The sequence below is a fragment of the Nicotiana tomentosiformis genome, chromosome 8 (assembly GCF_000390325.3).
Source record: "Nicotiana tomentosiformis chromosome 8, ASM39032v3, whole genome shotgun sequence".
NCBI classification, from domain to species: domain Eukaryota; kingdom Viridiplantae; phylum Streptophyta; class Magnoliopsida; order Solanales; family Solanaceae; genus Nicotiana; species Nicotiana tomentosiformis.
In genome coordinates, this window is record NC_090819.1 from 127,143,451 (window position 1) to 127,161,903 (window position 18,453).

Genomic DNA, 18,453 nt, shown 5'->3' on the forward strand with positions numbered 1-18,453 from the left:
ATGATAATAAGGTTATGTTACAAGTTATTTTAGTCGTATGATAGTCGTGTGTTACGTTTTGGAGTCAAGCAAGTCGTGGAACAAAAGTTGACAAAGGTCATCACAAGTTACATTCATAAATGTGCTGAAACTTAGGTCAAATGTAGCTGAGCTTTTCTCCCAATATACTTTGAATTACGGGATGATCCACATATCAAATTGAAGATCTACGAGTCTAGTTTCTAACTCATTAAACCATTCATCGATACGACTTCTGAGTAGAGAGATATTTATATTTTTGTGAGACTACGCAAGCAGCTCCAATGGGACCCACTTAGGCGGTAGTCGACCTACTTCACTTTAAAAACTATTTGGACGCCTATTTTCTGCTCATTTTCAATTAACTTAGTCTTCAAACTTCTCCTAACCCTCCTAAACAGGTACCATAAGGGTTTGGAGGGGAATCCAAGTGATTACACGATATTTCAACATCAAAGTTAGTTCTAGTAAAGAACAACACCTCTTTGAGGTTGTGTTGTCATTGAGGATAGTTATGGGCTGTGTTTGGTCAAAATTTCAAGTTGTTTCTACTGGTCAAGGTGAGTATAACATCCTATTACATGTTCTTGAAGTTGTTTGTATGTTAGTTGCATTATTTGAGCAAGATACTACAAGAGGAGATTTGAAATAGTTTGAGATGTTATTGTTCTTAATGGACTGTTTTGAAAAGGTTGTTTTCATGAACTTTAAATGGCTAGAAAACTTGAAAAATGACTTTTTTATCATGTTGTTATTATCAATATATTGTCTACATTTCAAACTTGCTGTTGGTACTGTGAATATGAAGAGAAAGGACAACATAACAATGAAAAGTTGTACTTCTTGTTGTTATTGTTGTTGTTGTTATTGTTGGATTGTTGGGCTGTTTGGGGGTGAATTAGGAAATGGATAGGAGGTTATAAGTCCTCCCATTGTACTTAATTTAATGCTAGATATGTGATAAGTGGAGATTTTGACTACTTATTAGCACTTTTTAGCTCTCGTTTTAGTCCAAAAGTATTTAATTGTATTCCTGAAAACTAATGAAATATGCTTAATTGCAGGAGTATTGGAAAATGAGCCACTAAGATGAAATCCAACTCAAAAAGGAGTGATCTGAACTCAAGGACAAAAATCAGGCACATAAGCTCAAGTGTGGACCGCAGATTTTTATCTGCGGCAGCAGAATGTGAAGGAAATTTAATAGAGTCCAAGTGCAAAGTGCGGACCGCATAATTATTGTGCGGCCACAGAAGCTATGCAAGAGCTAAAGTTCAGAGAGTCTCATTTCAAGCTCAAAAAGAAATGCGGACCGCACAATAATTGTGCGGCCGCAAAAATCAGCTACGCGACCGCACTAAAAAATGTGCGGTCCGTAAAAGAGCCCTGTGTAGACGCACCAAGAATTATACAGACCGCAGAATATGGGAGATGCGTCCTCACAATAATTGTGCGGTCTGTACTTTGCACTTGGACTCTGTTAAATTTCCTTCACATTCTGCAGTCGCAGAAAAAAATCTGCGGTCCGAGGAATCTCGCTCTTTTATGTAGGTCATTGTGTTCCCAAACTCCTCCTCTTCTACTCTCTGTTTGCACCTCACTTAAGAATGTAGAACTCAATACAAAGTTTTGTTAAAGGTTCGCTCATCTCTCTCAAAAGAATGTCGCAAGTACGGCTTTAAGTACCATAGGCTTGCCACTCATTAAATCACAACTAATGTAAGCTCACTCGGCTTGAAATCACATAGGGCTTTTTGGTAATGTAATGAAGGCTTTTGGACTAAGGTTATATATACTAGGATAGAACGGGTTCATCTTTCCTTAAGCACTCAATTTTCTCTTATCGGCTCATGCTATGCTACTTTTAGGAGGCATTTTCTTTCCCATATGGGGTTAGAGAGACTTAACATCACCCTTTCTTGGTCATGATATTCATTTCCTCCTTTTTTGTTTTCTCCATGCTTTGCATCATTACCATTCTTTGAAATCCCTTCAATTTTTCAACTTAATCACTTTTTTTTTTTGCATTTTTTTTTCTTTTTGTTCTTCTTTCTTTTTATTGTCTTCCCTTTTCTTCATTTCTTTTCTCTTTTTGTGCCTTGATACCTTTTTCAAACTCCTCGTTTCTCCCCCAAACTTATGTTTTAGCCAATTGTTTCTCAAGAGTGTTAAGAAAAGCTCGGGTACTAAGAGAGGGTCACTACAAAACGGGTAAAGGCTTGTAACATGATTATCAAATGAGAAAGGTTGTAGGCTCAAATAGATTGACTAGGATAACAACTTTGGTGGGTCATGAAAAATTTTAAGCGGGTCAAGGAGAGCCTACAATCACTTCTCAAGCCAAGAAAAACTTAAAATTTCGCCTAGAAACACATTCGGGGTAAGTTCTAGACCATTTGCACGGGGACTTGGACTTGCAACAAAATCATCTCACCTCTCATGCAGCTGGAATGTTAAAAAGGATAGAGTCTAGGGCCCACAACGACCATATTCAAGATTGAAAAATCACTATGGCTCGACTAAACCATTCGATGATTGCCTAAGTCAACGCAAAAGTCACAAGGTCGCTAATTAGAGCTACTTCTTTCCCGAGAAACTTGTTTTTAACCATAAGCACGTAATTAAGTGTGCTGGTACCAAGTGAAACATGTTTGCCTCTTTTATTCATTACTACTACTATTCTTACCTAAACATAAAAAACAGACTCAATCCCTTAAGAAGGTTGTCACGCTATCCATCATTGGAAAGAATCACCCGGTTCACACAAAAACTACCTTTGGAAAGAACCGTGGCATTAAGAAAATAAAAGACTTATTGACTACTAAAAACATAAAAAGAAGCTACAAAATTAAACATAGACTAATAAGAAAACAAAATAAAGAAGCTACAAAGAAAGCTACTAAAGACATAAATGAATGTACATACTGAGAGGGAAAAAGATAGAATATATACATCAATAGAGAAAGAGGGAAAAATATATACATAAATAAAAGGAAAGAGGAAAATGTTATTAGTTATTACAAACTAAATGTCAAATATCCAAATATCAAATAAACTCCACTCCCCTGAATAAAAATAAGCATTGTCCCCAAAGCTTAACAAAATAAGAATAAGGAAAGGTAAGAATAAAGAGGACTCCCTATGTGGCCTTGGACATCTATTTGTCCATAGCAGCATCACCGCCCTTAGTCTCTTTTAACTGGATCTTATCATCCCCGACTCTGGGAGTAACTGGGTTAGTGAACATCTGACGCACCGCCTCAGCAGTGTTGGCAGCCATGTTTGGCTCCTCAGAATGGCCAGCTATTGCTGATGGTGCGGCTGGATCTACTGGTTCTGCTGGGTCTGTCCCCATCAGCATGTCAAATGGAAGGTCACCAGCTGCTACTATCTTAGTCACCTCTCTCATCAGTCTGTCAGCTGATTTCTTGGACGCCTGGGATTTCTTTATTTTCTTTACCTGCTTCCCGAGCTCCTCAATTACTGTGCCATGTGATACTAAGGTGTTCATGATGGTGGTCTGGTTCACTAAGATCTTCTTCAATGTGTCCTCTACTGTCGAAGGAATCTGGGGTGCCGAGATGGATGACTGTGCTGCAACAGCACTGGATATGTCAGTGAGCTTTGTAGTGGCTGTCTGCATCCAGTTGTTGAGGCTCACCAGTATTTAGGAGACTCATAAAGCAGATAGTGGATGAGCGGGCATGGGCACCAGCTTCAAATCGATGTGGAAGGCACTCATGCTGAAGGACCTAAAGAAAGAGGTGGAGGCATAGCTGTTGCACTATCAGAAGGATCTGCTGAAGTAGATGGCATGTCAACTATCCTAGCAACTACCTTGACAGGCTCATTAGACTGGCCTGCGGTAGTAGAGGGCTGACCTCCCTTCTTTGGGTTTCTACTATCCATCAACTAATACCACGAGAAAGGCTTCTTCGCCTTCACCTTGGTGTCAAAATTCCTTAGTTCCACCCCCGCATCTGTGAGGTACTCAGTAATAGTGTTAGGATACGGGTAGGAGGTGTCACCTTGCCTGGGAACCAAGGACATGTTGACTGATATCACGACACCCACATTGATTGGGTACCCGGCCATGATCGAGGCGACTAGCACTGCTCGCGGGATTGGTAGATTTGTTTCATTCCGACATGGGTCTATTCTGCTACACACAAACGTCCGCCATCCCTTTGCCTCAAAATTTAGGGTGTTCCGCTGAATTGGAATCCCTGCTATGATCCATGGTGGTGGTGGTCTCGGAGATGCTAGAAGCTTAGCTAGCCATGGGCGAGCTGCATCGCCCATAGCCAGATTTTCCAAGTATTTCACTGGCTCCACATCCTCCAACCTTAGGTATGTATTCAGAGTGGTTTGGTTAAACCTCACTTTCAAGTTCCTCATTTTCGTCACTTTGGTCCCCTACTTGATGTGTGCCACATTGGCATAAAATTCCCGGACCAAGTGCTTTTAGGCATCCACTACACTTTGAGTGAACCATTTCCATCTTTTTCTTTCCCGAAATTGTCTTAACACATTTGGTTTGTATCTATACAAATCTTTCAACACAAACTGCCGCTCAAGAGTAAGCGATCCCTGCGGCCATCATTCTCGGAACCTGTTGAATACAGTCACGATCACAAACCTATCTTCCCAAACTTCCTTCTTCTTTGACCTCTCTAGGCCTGCAACTCTGGTATCACCCCCCGGCCATCATCTAGGATCTCATCCACCTCTACTGTAGTAGCCTGTGTGTCGGGAGCATGTGTAGATGAAGGCTCCAAAGCCTGACTGTTCCCTTCCGACCCCTCAGAAGTACTCTCAGAAGAGGTAGGCTCATTTCTCAGTCGGTATCTGTCCTGGGGCGGCTATGATTGCACAGCAGGATGCCTTTGCACTGAGTTGCCCTCCGATACTTCCCTAAACGAGGCATATGAACTTGATTTAGAGTGCTCCAGCTGTCTACCTTGGCCTACTGTTCCCTTCTTACTGATCACTTTTTGGAGGGCGAGGGGTAAAGTGCTTTTGCCTCTGCCTCTGGAAGGTTCACCCCTACCCTTTGATGTATCACCATGACCACGTGATCTAACCATATTCTGCACAAAATAGCAGTAAGAGTCAGTTCTAGTTAAGTACAAGTAAGCAGAAAATTTTTAGAACAAAACATGTTACAGGTTGAGGAAGTGCGGACCGTACATTTTTGAGTGCGGCCGCAGATGGGATTGTGCGAACCGCACAATTTGAAAGTGTGGCCGCAGTGATGATTCTGCGGTCCGCACAATTTTAAGTTCGGACGCACATCTGAATCGTGGTCCGCACATTGAAACTTCAAAAATGACAACTCTCAAAAGAGAGAGAATTGCTTTATCTACGATAGCACACACCTTTCTGCGGCCGCGGTTGAATTTTTGCGGACCGCACAATTTCAAGTGCGGTCCGCACAATCATTCTACACCAAGTGCCCTAGCCTACTGATCTGCGGACCGTACAATTCCTTGTGCGGCCGCACAATACAAAAATTTATCTGGCAGATTCTAGGGTTTCTACTTTTACGCACAATTTGGACATGGTAGTAGCAATTATACTATATCAACCAAATATCCATCCCCCATATAGCAACTAGGAGGTTACCCACACAAATTACAGTCCACATGGTTATGAATTTGACAATTGGAAATAGCTAAACAATTTATCAACTGAATTAAGAAAATTGAAAAATTCTAAGGATAAATTGAACATACCAGTGATGAAGTAGTGTTAAAGAGTGATCAAAGATGATGAAATGAGTGTTAGATGCGTGAATCAGTTGAGTGCACTGTGTTTGCCTTTGTGCTAAATGTTCAGAGTTCGTAAAGTCTCAACAGTAGTGAGAAGGCTACTATTTATACTTGATCGGTTAGGGCAAGAGTTCAAGAGATGAGTGCGGCCGCACAATTTCATGTGTAGTCCGCACTCCTTTACCTGTTAATATGTACCCTTTTTTTGATCTGCAGTCCGCACATATTTGAGTGCGGCCGCAGATTTTGGTGCGGACCGCACATTTCCTTGTGCGGATGCACTTTGGCCATTTCCCTGTCAGGAAAACTTCAAAGAGTTTGTAATTTTTTAATCTCTAGTTGTGCGGTCCGCATATTTCCTTATGTGGCCGCAGATCCCTTTCTGCTGTGGCATTCAAAATTGTGCGGTCCACACTTTTTCACACTTAGCCATTTTTTGTGAGCACAGTCCCTGTAAAGAACAATCATTCTTGCAACACACTTTAAAACCAGTTAGCACAAAAGAAAAAGAAAAAGAACAAGAAAAAGAAACATGGGTTGCCTCCGAAAAAGCGCCTGATTTAACATCGCGGCACGGCGCAGATTACCATCACTTCAAATGAATCACTGCCACCACGTGGCCATCATCATCTTGTCCCAAATAATGCTTCACCCGGTGCCCATTGGCTCGGAATACCTCATCAGTTTTGTTCTTCAAGTCCAATGCACTAAAAGGTGTCACACCCACAATTTCAAAGGGACCACTCTATTTGGATTTCAACTTTCTGAGAAACATCTTCAATCGTGAATTGAACAACAACACAATATCAACTTCTTTAAACTCCTTGTTCCGAATGTACATGTCATGTAAGTACTTCATCTTCTCATTGTATAAGGACGAACTTGTATATGCATGGTACCGGAATTCATCTAGCTCATTCAAATATGCAACTCGCAATGCGGCAGTTGCATCCTAATCAAGATTTAGCTTCTCCAAAGCCCACCTGGCCTTGTTCTCAAGTTCCACCGGAAGGTGACAAGCTTTTCCAAACACCAAATGGTATGGAGACATCCCGATAGGAGTTTTGAAAGCAGTCTGATAAGCCCATAGTGCATCATCAAGCTTCTTTGACCAATCCGTTCGATTAGCATTTACTGTTTTGGACAAAATACTCTTTATCTCTCGGTTGGAGACTTCTACTTGACCACTTTCTTGAGGGTGATCGGGAGTTGTAACTTTATTGGTGACACCATACTTGGTGAGTAAAGTATCAAAAGCTTTATTGCAAAAATGCGATCCCCCATCACTTATGATAGCCCTTGGAGTGCCAAGCCTTGTGAAAATGTTCTTCATCAAAAACGCCACCACACTTCTCGCTTTATTGTTGGGTAGAGCAACGACCTCAACCCATTTTGACACATAATCAACAGCTACCAAGATGTAGGTGTTTACACAAGAACTCACAAAGGGACCCATGAAGTCAATACCCCACACATCGAAAATATTAATCTCCAAACTGGTGGTGAGGGGCATTTCATTTTTCTTTGAGATTCCACTGTCCCTTTGACATTCATCACAACGCTTGACGAGATCACTTGCATCCTTGTAAAGAGTGGGCCAATTGAAACTGCAAATTAACACTTTGGCCACCGTTCTTGCTCTACCATGGTGACCACCATATGGAGAAGAATGCCAAGCCCCAAGAATTTCACATTGTTCCTCCTCTAGTACACATCTTCTAATCACTCCATCGGTACAAATCCGGAAAAGGTACGGTTCATCCCAATAATAGTCTTGACAATCCCGTTTGAGCTTCTTCCTTTGGTTTGAAGAGAACCCATTCGGGATAATACCACTCACAAGAAAATTTGCTAGATCTGTGAACCATGGCACCTCTTTAATTGAAATGGCTAAGAGTTTCTCATCGGGGAATGAGTCATTGATTTTAAGACCATCATGCGGCCTCCCCTCCTCCTCCAAACGAGACAAGTGGTCCGCCACTTGGTTTTCACTTCCTTTTCGGTCTTGGATGTCTATGTCAAACTTTAGCAACAAAAGTACCCACATCATCAACCGGGCTTTGTAATCTTTCTTACTTATAAGGTAGCGAAGTTCTGCATGATCCGTGTGGACAATCACTTTTGCACCCATCAAGTGCGGGCGAAATTTCTCAATAGCAAACACAATGGCAAGGAGCTCTTTTTCGGTCATAATGTAATTGACTTGGAAATTATTCATTGTCTTACTAGCATAGTATACCAGATGAAAGATCTTGTTGATACGTTGCCCCAGAACTGCTCCAACCGCCATATCACTAGTATCACACATGAGCTCAAAAGGAATGCTCCAATTCAGGGCGGTGATAATGGGAGTAGTTGTCAACTTGAACTTGAGGAATTTGAATGCTCTCATGCAATCATCATTGAAGTCAAATTTAGCATCTTTCTCCAAAAGCTTGCACAAGGGGTTCACCACCTTTGAAAAATCCTTTATGAAATGCCAGTAGAACCCAGCGTGACCCAAGAAACTTCTCATGCCCTTCACGGATGTTGGAGGTGAAAGTTTAGAAATCACCTCTATTTTCGCCTTATCGACCTCAATCCCCTTCTTTGAAATCATGTGGCCAAGGACAATACCTACCTCGACCATAAAATGGCATTTCTCCCAATTCAACACCAAGTTGGTCTCTTCACATCTTGCCAAGACCTTATCCAAATTTGCCAAGAAATCATCAAAGGAATCCTCGACTACCGAAAAGTCATCCATGAAGACTTTAAGGTAGTCCTATACCATATCCATAAAGAACGCCATCATACACCGTTGAAAAGTTACCGGTGTATTGCATAAGCTAAATGGCATCCGCTTGAAAGCGAAAGTGCCATAGGGACAAGTGAAAGTTGTTTTCTCTTTATCTTAGGGGGCAATAAAGATTTGATTGTAGCCGGAATATCCATCTAGAAAGCAATAGAAGTCCCGGCCGACCAACCTATCAAGCATTTGGTCAAGAAAGGGTAATAGGAAATGGTCTTTCCTTGTAACTTTGTTTAGCTTCTGATAGTCCATACACACTCTCCACCCGGTCACCGTTCTTGTTGGAATCAACTCGTTCTTATCATTGGTGACCATAGTTATGCCCCCTTCTTCGGAACGCATTGCACCGGAGAAGTCCACGAACTGTCAGAAATGGGGTAGACAACCCTGACATCTAGCCACTTTTTGATCTCCTTTTTGACCACATCTTGCATTGCTTCATTGAGTCTCCTTTGATGTTCAATGGAGGGCTTGGCATCTTCCTCCAAATTTATCTTGTGCATGCAAAATGCGGGGCTTATTCCCTGAATATCCGCCAAAGTCCACCCAATAGCTTTCTTCCTTTTGTTGAGTACCGCCAATATAGAGTCAACCTGTACGTTAGTCAAATAAGAGGAAAGAATAACTGGTAAAGTAGAACAAGGGCCAAGAAATTCATACCTGAGATGTGGAGGCAATGGATTCAACTCCAAGATAGGAGGCTCTTCAATTGAAGGCTTTGTAGAAGGAGTTTTCCTATTTTTGAGATCCAAGAAAAGTTTCCGAGGTGCATAATTGTATGACCCCATCCCTTGCAAAGAATTTACACATTCTATGAAGCCATCAATTTCCTCATCATCAAAATTTAGCAAAACGGCCTCCAACATGTCACCCACATTAATAGTGGCACTTGTATCATCAATAATAGCATCGGTCACCAAGTCCACGAACGAACATACTTCATTGCTATTCGGTTGCCTCATAGACTTACACACGTGGAACACCGCCTTTTCATCACCCACCTGAAAAGTGAGTTCATCGGCTTCCACATCAACAAGAGCCTTTCCCGTAGCAAGGAAAGGTCTACTAAGAATAATCGGTACCTTATAGTCCACTTCGCAATCAAGAATAACAAAATCTCCCGGGAGAATGAATTTATCAACACGAACCAATACATCATCAATTATACCCAACGGTCTCTTCATGGTACGATCCGCCATTTGTAATCTCATAGATGTGGGTCTTGGTTGCCCAATTCCCAAAGTCTTGAAAATCGAATAGGACATCAAATTGATACTTGCCCCAAGATCATAAAGAGCTTTATCAAAGTTGGCACTTCCAATGGTACAAGGGATTGTGAAAGCGCCGAGATCTTCCAATTTAGGAGCCATTGAATGCACAATTGCACTCACTTGATGAGTCATCTTTATAGTTTCACAATTCATCGACCGCTTCTTTGTCACCAAGTCCTTCATGAACTTTGCATAATCGGGCATTTGCTCCAAAGCCTCAACCAATGTCACATTAATAGATAGACTCTTCATCATGTCAATGAACTTTTTGAATTGATTCTCGCCATTTTTCTTGGCAAGCCTTTGAGGATATGGAGGAGGAGGCCTTGGCATTGGTGCCTTAGCCTTTGGCACTACCGTTTCTGGTATGTCAACAATGTGCTCCTAGACGGGTTCACTTCCTCTTGCGTCTCCTCCACATTGTCATCAATATCAATTATTATTTCATAATTTGCTTGCACCACATTGTTCGGGATCTCATTTTCTTGTACCACTTGCTCATCATCCATAATTTTTCTTTGACTTGAGGTGGGTGCATGCTCACCTTTTTCACTTCTTGTAGTAACAACCAAGGCATATCCCGTGTTGTTCCCACCCTTTGGGTTCACCACCGTATCACTTGGTAGTGCCCCCTTAGGACGAGTGTTTAAAGCTTGCGAGATTTGCCTCAATTGAACTTCCAAATTGTGAATTGAAGTGTTGTGAGAGGATAGTTTGGCATCAGAGTCGGCATTCTTCTCCATCATTTGTTTGAACATGTTCTCAATTTATCTCACTCATTGTTAGAATTGGTTATTATTCCATCCCCTTTGGTTGTTGCCTCCCCAATATCCTTGACATTTGCCACTCCAATTGCCTTGGTTATTTTGACCATTCCAATTTTCTTGATTGTTTTGATTGTTCCAATTCCCTTGGTTGTTACCACCATTCCAATTACCTTGGTTGCTAGAATTTCAATTCCCTTGATTACCATGAGGTCGTCATTGTTGTTGATTAGGGCCTTGAGAGTTGTTTCTTTTCCCTTGGAAGTTGTTCACATATTGTACTTCCTCCTCTTGTTCATTGTAAGATTCATCTTGATCAAACCCACTCTCTTCTTGCACATAATGTTCCGCACAATTTTGCACTTGAGGACCCTTTTGCCTTCTCTTGTTTACCATCATATTAACTCCCTCCATTGCATTGGCTTGCTTAGGACCTTGAACTTATTGAAGTTGAGCCTTGGCTAATTGATTCATTATGGTGGTCAACTCTGCAATTGCTTGCCCATGATCATGCAATTCTTTATGTAGGTGAATCATGTTTGGATCACCTTGAGGAACATTTGCTCTGTTTGCCATGCCGATGAAGTATCTGCCATTTCATCTAAGATCTCACAAGCTTTCGCATATGGCGTTGTCATTAAATTTTCACCGGCAAGTTGGTTGACCAAACATTGATTGGTAGTATTGACCCCCCTATAGAAAGTTTGTTGAATCATAGCCTCCGTCATGTCATTATTTGGACACTCTTTCACCATAGTTTGGTACCTCTCCCATATTTCATGCAACGGCTAATTGGGTTCTTGTTTGAATGCTAGAATCTCATCTCTAAGAGTAGCCATATGCCCGGGAGAAAAGAACTTGGAAATAAATTTCTCTGCCAATTCATCCCATGTATGGATGGAATGGTTTGGAAACCTTTCTAACCAATCCAAGGCTTTCACCTGTAGAGAGAAAGGAAATAACCTCAACCTTAAAACATCCTCGGATACGTTTTTCTGTTTACTCCCCCAGCAAGTGTCCATAAACCCTTTCAAGTGTTTGTACACATTTTGATTCGGAGTCCCGGTGAAGAATCCTCGTTGCTCTAGCAATGTGAGCATAACATTTGTGATTCGAAAGTTGCCCGCCCTAATACGGGGCGGGACTATGGCACTTGCATACCATTCATTAGGCAAAACCCGGTGTGGAGCCGCTCTTGGTGGAGGTGGGGTGGAACGGGAATGTTGTCTTGAGGCGGCCGGCCTCGTCTATTTTCTTGAGGTTCAAGAGGAACCTCTTCAACTTGGTCATCTTTCACGTCCACATCCCCAAAGGCATGTTTCCGAGAGGATCATTGTTGTTGAGAGCCATTGTTTCACCTATAATTGTTTCACCAAAAAATTAGTAACACGGAAGGAAAAAAAGACAATTCACACATAAAATCAAATATATAGCTAAATCCGTTTTTAGCTCCCCGAAAATGGAACCGAAAATTGATCTCGTCCAAGTCACACCTCTATTTGAGGTTATGAAATGGTCGATGCAATAGTAATACCCAACAAAGAGTCATGGTCGAATTTCACAGGGAGCTATATGAGTGGAATTTAGAAGTATATATTGTGGTAAATGAGCTTGAACTATCTTAAATTACACTTCCACAATATTTGGTTGATTCTAGATCTAGTTTAAACTAAGATTGCAAGATAAATAATTAAAACTAAGAAATGGTTTTTGTTGTTGCTTTCAAATAGTGTAAAAGGCCTAGGGCTATGACCTTCACCTAGGTGTTTGTCTAATGGGTTGTAAACTGTAAAGCTTGTTTCGTTGGTTGGAGTGCATTATAGATATCAACAATCAATTACCCACTCAATACCTCTCGGTAAGAGAGTGATTTTGCCCAATTTGACTTTCTCAAGTCCAAATGGGTATTGAACAAAACAGTTGATAAAATGCTCAAGTCGCGTTTTACAATCTCTAGGTTCAACCCTTTAATTGGGACTATCAATCTCTTGATTTTATCCCAATTTCTTGTTAGCCAAGTTTTCCTAGACTAAGTCTCTATTTCTCAAGACCAAGTCAAATATGCATGGACTAATGTTTGCAACTATTAATTCTATAATTAAAAGCAAAAACAAGGCTAAAAAATAAATTCCGAACCATAAACAAGCCATAAATCAAATACCCCTTAGGTTTACACACTAGGGTTGGGTCATAACCCTAGTTAGAAATCTAGCTACTCATAATGGGTATAGAAGAAAATAAAGAAGAAAAGATGATAAAACTCATATTGCAAGATTAAAAGATAAAAATCTAATGTTAAATTACCAAAATAAGCTAAAATTTCCCAAAGAGGCAAGCAAAAATGCTACATGACTTTCAATATTTTAAACTTGACCTAATTTTATGAAACTAGTCTATTTATGCAAAGTTGGAATTTTTGGACAAAAATGCCCTTACGGAGGTTCTGCGACCGCACAGTTCCATGTGCGGTGCGCACTTCTCTTCAGTCTTGACAAAAGTTGACTCTGCGGCTGCACAATTCTAGATTGCGGCCGCATCTCTCATATTCTGCGGTCCGCACAATTCTTGGTGCGACCGCACAGGGCTCTTCTGCGGACCGCACATTTTTGAGTGCGGCCGCGTAGCTGATTTCAGCGGCTGCACAATTATTGTGCGGTCCGTATTTATTTTTGAGCTTGAAATGAGACTCTCTGAACTTTAGCTCTTGCATAGCTTCTGCGGCCGCACAATAATTGTGCGGTCCGCACTTTGCATTTTGACCATGTTAAATTTCCTTCATATTCTGCGGCCGCCGATAAAAATCTGCGGTCCGCACTTGAGCTTCCATGCCTGATTTTTGTCCTTGAGTTCAGATCACTCCTTTTTAGTTGGATTTCATCTTAGTGACTCATTTTCCAATACTCCTACAATTAAGCATATTTCATCAATTTTCGGGAATACAATTAAATACTTTTGGACTAAAACGAGAGATAAAAAGTGCTAATAAGTAGTCAAAATCCCCACTTATCAATATGTTATTAAGTTAATGAATGTATGACTTTGAGATTAAAGGGTTCAAAAGGGATTCAATCCAAGCTTGCAGCTCGTCGTGATATGTTGTTGACTTGTTAATGAAATATTTTGTACCCTATTGTTGATGTTGTTCTTATTGTATTGCTCTGGTTGTTGTTTTTGGTATATGGTATTGGAGGATGCCCTTGTTACAGGGGAGATGCTGCCCAAATTTACATAAACGAGCTACTAGTTTAAGTTGCGGACTTAGCCATTACTCAACACTGATTTTGAATCTCCTTATGCTATGGTAGATTGAGTTGAGTTGTTTGAAAAATTGCTTGGAAGGTATTAAGGATCCAACAGAGTTAAGGTATGTTAAGGCTATCCTTTCTTTCCTTTTGGCATGATCCATATGATAATAACGAAACGAGCAACCACACAACTTTCACAAATGACTCTATTCTTAGAAGTACTAGGGTTGCCTATGTTCTTGATTCACCATGTGTCCTATTATTATATTGTCTATTCATGGGTCTCAGAAAATACATAAGTTGATAAAGTTTATCCGAAGGCATATTGATCTTATTACATCCCGAGAAATCTTATTGACTTACTTCTTATGCATTGCATTCATTTATACATGTACATTGACCCATAACCAGATGGTGTTATATACACGTATATTATATGTACATGGGGTATGGGGAAAGGTTACAACATTATATACGCACCACCACATGATCAGCTGGTATACGTTGATGATTTTGCCCACAGAGACCGATATGATATGATGGGATGCCCTGAGAGGCTTGATGACGTTATGTACGCATATACCTATACATGATATGACATCTATACGAATATGCATGACATTATACATGTTTCATGATTCACAGAGCTATTCAGACTTATAGGTTGAGTTCTTTACTCCATGTTTCTTTTATGTCTTTTATATACTGTTTTTCATGCCTTACATACTCGATACTTTATTTGTACTGACGTCTCTTTTGCTTGGGGACTCCACGTTTCATGTCCGCATGTCCCGATAGACAAGTTGACAGTCCTCCTAGTAGACTATCAGCTCAGCAGAAGGTGTTGGTGCACTCCACTTGCCCCGGAGTTGCCTATTGGGTCAGTATGATTCAGACATGTATTGATTGGTATGGCGGGGTCCTGTCCCGACCTTTATGATTTTTATGTACTCTTAGAGGCTTGTAGACATATATCATATATATGGATGATTGTATGGCCTTGTCGGCCTATATTTTGAGTGTACAAATGATCATTTCGGTCTTATAGGACCATATGTCACATGTATAAGTTTGTATACCATGTTAGGTCATCCGATGTCGAGTATTCTCTCATGTTTAATTCTGGTTATCTCATGATGACCTTTACGGCTCATTTACTCATGATAATATGATAAAGAGGATATGTTACATTGGTACTCGATGGAGTTAGGTACCGGGTGCTTGTCGCGGTCCTTCGGTTTGGGTCGTGATATCAAATATTCTATGTTGATACCAGGACCTTATATTCACATATTGGTTACAAATTATGGATTTGGACAATTTATAAGTACTACTCCAATTTAGTTTTCCTGATGTTTTTTCATAACAGAACATAACTCCAACTAAGGCTGGGCATATATGGGGTAAAACTGGATAGCTCGAACTGAAAAAAGATTATTAGGTTATCGGTATCGAGTTATTGGATTAACGGTTTGGTAACAATTTAGTATTTTTTTCACTATTGAGTTATCGGTTCGGGCCTCGGTTTGCGTAATTTAATTAATGGGTTAACCGATAACCCAATAAAAATTAATAAAATTATGGATTTACCCTTAAGTATATAAATACATCTAGGGCTTCAGACCTTCAGTTCATTCTCGTTTTCTCTGAACTTTTCTCAGCCGCAGTCCGCACTCTGTATTCCTCAAGTCTTCACAGTTTCACTCTTCTATGTCTTCATTCCATCAATGGTAGAAATTGCATTTGTGCCATTAATAGGGCTTCATATATATATGTTAGTTAATAAAAGTTGCATTTTCCATTACAGGACATTGCATTTGTGCCATTAACAAGGGAATTTGGGTTAGAAGACTGAACTATAGCTATACTTGGAATCTGACTATGCAAACCTCAATGATTGAAATTCAGTCACACTACGCTTCTTCCTCTAGATAGATTTATCTTATTGGGTAAATATTGATATAAAAGGAGTAACCTGAGTGTAAGGGTACTTTAGTCTATTTATGTGTTACCGGATTAGTGAGTTAGTAGCTAATGAAGTGATTGATTGCTCAGTTTGGTGGTTATATTAGTTGATAACAAATGTGTGTGTGTATATATATATAGTTTGTACAAGTGATGGAGATATCGAGAATTCATTTTTCACTGTTTGAGTCATTTTAGCTTCTCTCTCAGATAACTGCTCTCTTCCTCTCTTCTCCCTCGTTAGCTAGGGTTTCTTCTCCATCTCAATTGCTCATTTTAGCATGGTATCAAAGCTTTGAGCTCTGAATTAAAGCTCTCAAATAGATCCTCGTCTTCTCCTCTATTCTATCTTCTTCTTTGTGTACTCGAGTCAATTGAGATCTCAATTTTATGGTTCAAAAACTCTGAATTACTCAACAATGGCGATTGATGATTTGAAATATGAAAACGCAACTGTCACAACTGAAAATGCATCGCATGCATCCTCCGATGATGAATTTGAGGAAGGTATTACATTAGTCACACATCCTCTGTACCTAGCTCGTAGTGATACAAGTGAAATCTCATTGATTTCATTTCAGTTGACTGGTACTGATAATTACTCCCTGTAGTATCGATCTATACGTATTGCACTACTTGACCACAATAAGCTTGGAATTATTGATGGCAGGTGGCCAAAAGAGCAATTTCGTGAGAAGTATTGGTATCAATGGGAAAGATGCAACATAATTGTGTTGTCATGGTTGATGAATTCAGTTGTACCGACCTTAATCACCAGTGCGCAGACAGTGTGGATGGATCTACATGAGTGCTTTGATAAGGTGAATGACACTCGTTGCTACAATTTTCACAAGGAAATTGCTACCTTGAGTCAAGGTACTTCTTCTATTTTTGTCTATTATTCAAAGCTCAAGGATCCGTGGCACGAGTCTGAGTCTATAGTACCCACTCCTGACTGTGAATGTGTCAAGTCAAATGAATTTGTAGTGCACCTACGAAAACAAAAGGTGTACCAATTTCTAATGGGCTTGAATGACTTCTACTCCCAAGCTCGTAGAAAAATCCTTATGATGAAGCCTCTACCTTCAGTGAATCAATCATATGCTATGCTCATGAGTGATGAAAGTCAAAGAGCTGTAGCTGCTTCTGCTGGAGTATTAGGACCTTCTCCCACTATGGATGCACATCTTTGTGACTCCACTGAACTATATAGTGTTAAGCCTAATTTCAACCAAAAATTTAGGAAGAATTATAACATTAAGTGTGAGTTTTGCAAGATGAAGGGCCACAATAAGAAAAAGTACTACAAAATAATAGGTTATTTACCAGATTATAAGTTCAAAATGAAAGGGGGAGCTGGTGCTTACAATGCAATGATAGAACCTAGGTACACTATGCATATGTACTCTAACTATGCCTCTCAGAACATACCAATACATCCTTTGCATGCACACTAACACACTATGGGTCAATGTGCTAAATATTCTGAGGCCCAAGGACATACTACCCCTAAGGTTCAAGTAGGCTCTTCCTCTACAAAAGCTCAGGGATGAGCAAGTACATCTTCCCATGCTCAAGGAAGTGCTTTCCCTTTCACCAAAGAACAATATGATCAGATAATGCAAATCCCGAACAACAACTCAACTTTCTCTGCTCAGGCAAATGTGGAAAGTACTAGCACTGCCCTTTTAGCATCTACTAGCCCACAAGAATGGATTATTGATACTGGGGCAACTAACTATATAGTGTCAGATGTTAACTTACTGACCAAGACCTCTCTAATTGCATCCTCTAAGCCTAGAAGAGTCTTATTACCTAATGGAGATATCACTCAAGTAACTCACATTGGTGACAGTCATATTTCAGACAAAAACACTATTACAAAGGTTTTCTATGTACCACAGTTCAAGTTCAACTTATTATTAGTCTCCAAAGTGACAATAGGTCTTAGATGTTTTGGCTCATTTTATCCCGATTTTTGTGTACTTCAGGATCTCTTCAGTGGCAGGGTGAGAGATATTGGTAGGGAAAGAGATGGTTTATACTTCCTGCAGAGATATGGTGGCAAAAGGCTTAATGTAGTCTCGTTAGCTGTTGTAGGAATAAAGTCAAGACATGGTGACACTAATATTGATGTTGCCTTATGGCATAAAAGATTAGTCCATATATCCAATATAATTCTTAGAAAACTATTTTCTGCCAAACTAGCTAGTATCACCGTCACTATCAATAAATGTAGTGTATGCCCCTATGCTAAGCAAAACAGGTTGTCATTCCTTTCTAGTTGTATTAAAACTACTATTGCATTTGATCTAATACATCTTGATGTTTGGGGTCCATATAAATCTGCAGATTTTGATGGTAATAAGTATTTTCTGATAGTTATTAATGATTTCACTAGGATGACTTGGTCATTTCTTTTGAAATTCAAATCCGATGTGTGTGTTGTGCTTGCTCAACTTGTTGTATTTTTTCAAACTCAGTTTAGCAAAACAGTGAAAGCAGTCAGGTCTGATAATGGTTCTGAGTTTGTCAACCCTACCTATGCCACCCTATTTCAGAAATATGGCATCATTCATCAAAAGAGTTGTGCATATACCCCTAGCAAAATGGAGTTGCTGAGAGGAA

The 18,453-nt window shown here is 40.1% G+C and overlaps 1 protein-coding gene across 1 annotated transcript; it reads left to right on the forward strand.

Moving 5' to 3' along the window:
- The first annotated feature begins 16,619 nt into the window (after positions 1 to 16,619).
- On the forward strand, positions 16,620 to 17,282 carry LOC138898122 (uncharacterized). The gene has a single exon (XM_070184159.1). The coding sequence runs from the start codon at positions 16,620 to 16,622 to the stop codon at positions 17,280 to 17,282; it is 663 nt and encodes a 220-aa protein (XP_070040260.1).
- The last annotated feature ends 1,171 nt before the right edge of the window (positions 17,283 to 18,453 follow it).

What these genes read in the sequence shown, in the direction of transcription:
- LOC138898122 (XM_070184159.1), top strand. Translation starts at nt 16,620, where the DNA reads ATGGATCTACATGAGTGCTTTGATAAGGTGAATGACACTCGTTGCTAC.